At 42.1% G+C, this 7,321-nt stretch overlaps 1 protein-coding gene across 2 annotated transcripts; it reads right to left on the bottom strand.

The window, feature by feature from the left end:
• Nucleotides 1-235: 235 nt before the first annotated feature.
• LOC105040387 (protein phosphatase 2C 50) lies at nucleotides 236-6,541 on the bottom strand. 2 transcript variants are annotated; one of them, XM_073254773.1, is made up of 4 exons: nucleotides 4,878-6,541; nucleotides 4,379-4,767; nucleotides 4,181-4,286; nucleotides 236-920 (listed from the first exon to the last, which is right to left on the bottom strand). In XM_073254773.1, the coding sequence occupies exons 1-4, from the start codon at nucleotides 5,580-5,582 to the stop codon at nucleotides 906-908; spliced, it is 1,215 nt and encodes a 404-aa protein (XP_073110874.1). In that variant the 5' UTR covers nucleotides 5,583-6,541; the 3' UTR covers nucleotides 236-905. The 2 variants fall into 2 exon arrangements, with proteins under 2 accessions (XP_073110874.1, XP_010915189.1); XM_010916887.3 differs by having other exon boundaries at nucleotides 4,384-4,767; nucleotides 4,878-6,538.
• Between the last annotated feature and the right edge of the window lie 780 nt (nucleotides 6,542-7,321).

Here is a 7,321-nt window from a genome sequence, read left to right as displayed (position 1 = left end):
AATGAATACAATATATAGCCACTCGAATAAAGGCACTAAACAGGATTTTAAGAAACATCATCTGCACGGATATCATCTCGAAAGCAATTCATATATCATAGCGAATATGGTACTTCACACAGCTGATCCGAAACAACTTATGGACAATAACAGAAATAAACAGAGATACCAACATTATCAGAATTATCATTTGCAGATTCTAACCTTAACTGTTCTCATCAAACTAGGTGGTGGGTAACGAGAAAGATTCAATCTTAATATCCCTCACAGAGCCGTAGAGCTTGGAGGTAAACGCAAAATACACTCAAGCAGAGAATCCACAGCAACTTAAATTTACATAGCTAGTACATTGCCCAGGTAAGAGAAAATTACAAGATTATAGAACTGGAAATAGAAAATAAACCTTTCTTGAAACATCCTAATACATACATAGCCTATAATTTCTCAAACAGCCCTTACAGCCCACATTTAAAAAATATATATACGGGCTTACGTATCAACGGGAATAACAGACTAAACTGAACGTATATCTTAGGGTTCTTTTTACTCCGCTAATAATTAAATGACAGCTGATTAACCCACTGAAGTCTTCCTCTTGAACTTCCTTTGGGCTTTCAGGTCAACAACAATAATGGTGATGTTATCCTTACTACCTTTCTGGAGAGCAAGTTTTGCAAGGTATTCTGAAGCTGCTTGAGCTGCAGGATCAGTGCCTTCACCTCTTTGCATGGAAGAGGCCGTAATACCATTCTTTTTGTGCCAGAGAAGAATCCGTTTGCGAGCAGCATCACAAACCTCTTCGTTTGACATTACATCCCATAAGCCATCACTGGCTAATATGAGGCATTCATCCTCTCTCACTCGTGGTACAATTCTGACCTCTGGTTCTGGGATGATCCATGGTTTCAAGTATCTGTCCCCTGCATGTCAACCGCCCATATATGTTATTAGCCGAGTCTAAATAGTATCACTTGATCATGTCCATATGTAAACTACTAGAGTAGATAAACAAGAAATTATGATACCACTTTGATGATGAGATGCTTGTACAAATACATGTTACATTCATCTTAAATCCATGACTTACAGTCCTGACATATAGAATACATGCTTGACATGTATGTATTATATTGTTGGCATTTGGCAATATTGATTACATGAAAAACAAATTCTCCGATAGTCAACACAAATCCTACTCATCCAGAAACTCAAGAATTTGCACTTTCAATTCCATTGTCATGACAGCGATTTGTCGAAACTCAAACAGTTTGTTCTAATAAATTATAATAAACATGCTCAGGTACAATACTTAGACAAAAGGTGTCATGTATCATAATCTTTTCTTCTGCCTCAAAATATAAGGGTACATAACAACTTTCACTTAAGCGTTGTATTGAGCATACATGTCACAGCTTATCAGAAACCTATAGCAGCCTAACTCAACTATGTCCAATTTATTTTGTATAAATCTGTAAATGTACCAATAATAGGACTGCTACATGGCAACAAAAGTTACACCTCATATAACAGCTTACACTGGATCCGAGCCTGTTATAATGGAATATGTTCAGATTTATAACCTCGTGAGGTAGAACATAAGAAATTGCTAAAGTATTTACTTCTCAAATTAAATGCCATCAGCACCTCCAAAAGCTGCATAAAAGCAACGGACATGAACCATATAAAACCAACTAGCTGCCGGAGGTCACTGTTTATTTGAATGCTCCATTTTATTTGAAATAAACCAATATTTTGGTTCATCTTGGTATCGGTCACCCATTGAGATTGAACTAGGTATCAGCCTTTAAAATTCTTCACATAAAATTTCATCAGCTACCGTCCCATGTAATTCAAGAGGGATGGCAATGTTGGGCTGAAAATTGTGAAAGAATGCATATCACTTATTATGCACCTTCTGCATTTGCAAATACTTGTAACCACATTTCTAGGCAGACTTCAGAGGACCTAGACTTGATTTGTGAAAAGGAATTACAAAATGCCTAGTTAAAAACAAGATAAAAGGTTGTTATTCATGGTATGCGGGGGAAGCAAACACTTCTCAACAATTGTATCTGAACCAAAAAATTGTGCATGTTTGGCATGTGAATCAAGACACAAGTTTCCCCTACACAAAAGCATGTCAGACAAGTGAAATGCATGCCCATTGAGTCTATACAACAAAAGTTTGGAATCTATGAGCTGAAACAGAAAGAGGGGGGATGATACTGTAAGTTTTTTGCTATGTAAAGTTTAACAGGGAATGGATGTGGTAGAGGCAAAATAGTTTGATGAGTTTGACACCAAAATTTGGTGAGCGTTGCCTTCACGCTCAGCTCACAGAAATGCTATTCTAGACAGGATAACAGTAGCAAATCATTTTAAGAAGAACGGAGGGGTGATATCCACCAATTTAGTTAAGTAACACAAAGAATTACAGAGATACAAAACCTTATGCATTTGCCCAAGGAATTTAAAGAGCTAGAAACCAAATCAAAATGATAAGAAAGGGGTTGAAAGGCATCCTCGGAGCTTAGGAATTTATTGTAACAAGAAAAGTACACAGGTAGGAGTCCCAATTTCTATAAATTGAGAAAATATAACTAATAGAAAAAAAGAGCACAGCATATGCAGACCAGTTCATGGCATGAATATGATCATCATCCTCATACAAACAAACTAGATCACATACCTGTGAAGTGTGAGATGAAAAGATCAGTAAAGGAACAGATATTTTTCATTTATAATCATAAATGCAAAATATTATAAATGTATCTCTACAAGTATGTCTCAACATATAGCAGAACGCTCTTTGCCAGCACTCATGCATGTGGTCCACATATAATATGCAGATACCCCTTCGCAAAGTTATATATCTTGCGAGTCAGATTGTATATAACACAATTCGAGGTAGAAAGTTAATCTAAATTCCAGGTGCCCAATACAATGACACACAGCAAATATTTTACTCATTTTGATACACCAAACCCAACATAAGCTCCAAAATTTAATAGGAAAGCATGTTACAAATGATAAGCGAAAAAAAGATGCCAACATGATTTAGGAAAATGGTTAAGCTTATAGAGATACTAAAATAAACATTGGAGCAGAGATGAAAATGTTCGGGTGCTTTTTCCTTATCTAAGGAGAATAATGTTCTTTGAGGACCAGACATGGTTAATGTAAAAATTTTAGTTGTTTTATGAAGTTAGTAAAATTTTATTTTACTCATTTTGATACACCAAACCCAACATAAGCTTCAAAATTTAAAGAACAAGAGCTACCCTTGACCTCATATTAACTTTTCCAACACGACAATTATATCAGCATCTCCATGTCCTGTATTGGATCTTATTCCAATTGTCGCAACTAGAAGTGAAAACAGATTGGGCACGCATATTTTACATGATTTCCATGAAAATCCAATTGAATCATAAGATCTGAAGTTTGAAATGCAAACACACAGTACTACAAGAGGGAGTAGGAGTCAAAGGGGGGGAAAATGAAAAAGAACAAAAATAAACACTAGGCTGACTTTCAAGTTCTATATAACACTTCACAAATCCTAACATTGATCTGTTGATGGTGGTTAAGCCATCCTAATGCTTCTCTAAATGTATTATAACATAAATGAGAAGGATTTGGTTCAATTTGTGCAGGGACACAGTTAGGTTCAGGGATACCTACAGCAGCAGGTCGGGCTGGGAAATTCAGTTTCAATCAGGCCTCACAGCCCCCGCAAATCACACACTTGAGCAAAAACAAACACAATTCATAAGGGTCATGGGATCTGATTTAAAGCCCCTTTAGCATATGTCACACAGTATGAGCAACAGGTATCTACAAAATAAATGGCATCCTTTATAGAGAGTTTTACATTTCTCTTCTGACATTTAGTTGGGTTGTTAAAGTTCGGTGTGGGTCTCCCTCCCTTTTAAAACAATGTAGCTACTGATGTATAATTGGAACATTAAACTCTGAGAATGTTCCCTAGCAACTAGCATTCCTGTCTGATCAAACATTGCCATGCTCACGTCTCATAATGGTGAGCAAGATGGATATGACTATCAAGTGCATTCAACAAAAAGATGTTATGCGAGCAAAACTATCATGATACATGCATTCTCAATTACAATTTTTCCAGACTGAACATTTATTGCTTGTTTGGGAAGAGCATACATACCAATTGACCTTGACATAGCAAGAACACCAAGCACACGGTATCCATTCCACTGGATGACCTTTCCTCCAGCTGCTTCAATCCTGGCATATTCATCATCTCTGTTTGGCTGGAGCACAGAAGTGGATATTGTTCTCTTCTCAGCCACTCATTTTCATCCAAACTAGAACAAGGTGCAAACCAACTGAGAACATCACTTGCCTTACCTTATGATCCACAGATAGAGCCATTGGTTCTTTGCCACGACAAAGTACTGCCCTTGAATCCCCGCAGTTTGCAATGATAATGTGAGATGAACAAATAACAGCGACAACCGCAGTAGATCCAACAGTCTCCGAGGCAATGGGTTCTGATGGCACGGAAGCAGAAAGGCTTGAGCTTGACCCCTCCTCAGAGACATCTAGCGTGCTTACAACAACTTGTCTACCTTTCCCTCCAACCTCATCATCAACCTTCTTAAAACAATCAGTGAAAGCCATTTCCCATTGCTTCTTCCAGTCATCCCCGCTGTCATCTCCAAAACTTCTGTTTACATTTTCAATCTCTTCAATGAATGCTAAATGGACGCGCTCCCGGCAATAGTTAGCGACCTGGAATCAGAGAACCACAACCACACAGCAAAGCTCCAATTTAAGCAACATCATATATAATTCACACGAAGGGAAAGCATAACCAGAGAAAGAAATGAATGAATATTTACCTGAGCACCACCATGGCCATCATAGACTCCAAATAAATGGGCAGGCAAGCGACTCAAGCCTACACTCGTGCTTTTCACCAAGCAATCAGCACTTAGCATCCGGGCTGGAATTTCCCAAAACCACGGCAAAGCCACTACGGCATCCTCCATCTCTGGTCTTCTCCCACAAATAGAGATGCAACCCCAAAGGGGTCCGTAATTCGGTAGGAAAACACGACCACCATGAACAGCCGGGTCAACAAGGGCTGCTGCTACTTTCAGATCAGAATCGGTCACGCGTGCGGTCACCAAACTCGAACCCGATTCCCCGGCGATGATCTCGACAGCGGGAGCAATGCTCTGCACCATGTCCAAAGGGACCACTATTGCAGCCGCATCAGCTGCATCCAGAGCAGAAATTTCTTCCAAAACGCTCGCAATGCCACCGCTATCAATGATTACGGAACTGGAGCTCTGAGGAGACTGCTCCGGCCCCACGGACATGGAGTCTTCCTCGTCGCTTCCAGGCAGCGTCCGGACCTCCAGATCGTCGCCACCCCCTCCTTCCTCCATGATCACAGCCTCAACTTCTGATTCGATCGGATCAGAAAGCATGCTCGCGGCATCGGTCATCAACTTGAGGCGACTAATCTCCATTGGGTTCCTATCCTGGAGCGGATTGCCTACGCTAATCGGCAAAGCAATCACCGGAGACATCTCCTCCATCGCCTCCTCCTCCTGAGGCGGCGTCGTGGTTGAAACAAGAACAAGAACTGAAAAACTGGGAACAGCAGCCCACCCCAAGAATCACGTCAACTCTCATTGCTAAAGAATGGTTTCTTCCTCCTTCTCATCACTATGAAATGCTCTCCTCTTACCCCAACTCAAAGGACTCCTGAGATCTGAGTACTGCCCCTTATTATGAACAAATCTTGAACAATGAAATGTTGGGAAAGGTGGGGGAAAAAAGGAAAAAAAAAGGAAGGCTGATCTAAATCTGGAAACACCGAAATAAAGGATCCAGCCGCTATCCTCAAGCACAAGAATAAGGAGGGCAGAAAGAGCCCAAAGGGGGGAGGTACCTTGAAAAGAAGGTGTTGAAGGATCACAAGAAAACCAACTTAAAGATGGGAGGAGGCCTTCTCACCACATGGCTTCCGTGGATCTGAAGGAACCCAGGTCAACCTTTACAAATCTAAAAATCATCTCCTAGATTATAGTCTTCGCCCCCCTCCCTTCTCTCTCTCTCTCTCTCTCTCTCACCCCCCCTCTTATATCATCAGCCTTTCACAACACACAGAGAGAGGGGAGGAAAAAAAAAAGTAAAGAAATAAAAGAGCTGCACACTGCCTGACATCTTATCACTTTCAAATAGGGAGAGCAAAACAAACAAAGATCTTTTGTGCTTATCTCTTGCAATAGAAACAACAATACAGAAGAAGAAAGCAACCCCACTCCAGGGAGAGTGGGGAGCTAAAATGGAAGGCGTACCACGATGAGAGAGGGGTGCGGTTGTGTGCTATTTCCCTCTCTTCTCTCCTCTTCTGGTGGGAAGCTAGGTGTGGAAACAGAGCTGGAGAGCAGATAATGGAGCAAGAGAGAGAGAGAGAGAGAGAGAGAGAGAGAGAAGGGAGGAGAGAGAGAAGGGAGGAGGAGGAGGAGGAGAAAGGGTGCCAGGTGTCGGGTGTCGACGGTGATCGGGTCCATTTCTCCCACTTTCTTTTCGCTTCGCCCGGAAAGAAAATTTTAATTTCAAGTGTAATGACGAAACCACTCTCGACAATTATCGGAATGGCGGAGTTGCACCGAGGCCGCATCCAAGTGTCGCTCTCCGACGCGCCCTGATGGGTCCGGGATCGATGATGGCAGCGGGGTGATATCATCGCTGCCGTCTGATGAAAAGAACCACGGTGGGGCCGGCGTGTGGCAGGAGAGGCGTCCTTTCAGCTTTGCCAGTTCCCTTCGACAATCATAGCGGATTTAAGTCTAGATGCGTTTTGGCGCACACGTGGCCCGCTGTTGAGCACATGTGACCCATTGCTATTATTTTTTCCCGGAAAGGAATCGGATCCCGTCCTCCGCCCCGCAAGCTCACCTTCTTTGCTCCGCCGAATCTCGGATGGTCCGGCTCCATGGCTAAATTCCCGGCAAGGCAACCGGTGCTATCACATCATGACGATGAACGTTACCCACCGTTCCGGACAACACTACCTTTAAAAGCCGTGCATGAAGCCACGTTAGATCAATACCATTCTCGCAGTTAGCCGCCATATCATCTACTTTAGAGATGGAAACATCGGCCTCGCCCTCCGTTGAACTGCTTATTGACGGCGCCGGGGCGTCAGGGGAGAGGGAGAGAGGGGATGTGGTGGCCGTTATTGAAAGGGAACATCAGTTTCGAGGGTGAGATTGTCGCCGTTCCGCAAACATTTGACGTCGATTGGGCCACAGGCAGCGCCGCCACG

This window comes from Elaeis guineensis, chromosome 3 (genome assembly GCF_000442705.2).
Source record: "Elaeis guineensis isolate ETL-2024a chromosome 3, EG11, whole genome shotgun sequence".
Taxonomy (NCBI): domain Eukaryota; kingdom Viridiplantae; phylum Streptophyta; class Magnoliopsida; order Arecales; family Arecaceae; genus Elaeis; species Elaeis guineensis.
The sequence above is the reverse complement of the archived record's forward strand: the minus strand, read 5'-3'. Positions and strand labels throughout refer to the sequence as shown.

What these genes read in the sequence shown, in the direction of transcription:
- LOC105040387 (XM_010916887.3), bottom strand. Translation starts at nt 5,582, where the DNA reads ATGGAGGAGATGTCTCCGGTGATTGCTTTGCCGATTAGCGTAGGCAAT. An exon ending in ATGGCCATGGTGGTGCTCAG is followed by an intron (nt 4,768 to 4,877) that starts GTAAATATTCAT and finishes CTCTGATTCCAG; the next exon opens with GTCGCTAACTATTGCCGGGA. An exon ending in CTCTATCTGTGGATCATAAG is followed by an intron (nt 4,287 to 4,383) that starts GTAAGGCAAGTG and finishes TCTGTGCTCCAG; the next exon opens with CCAAACAGAGATGATGAATA.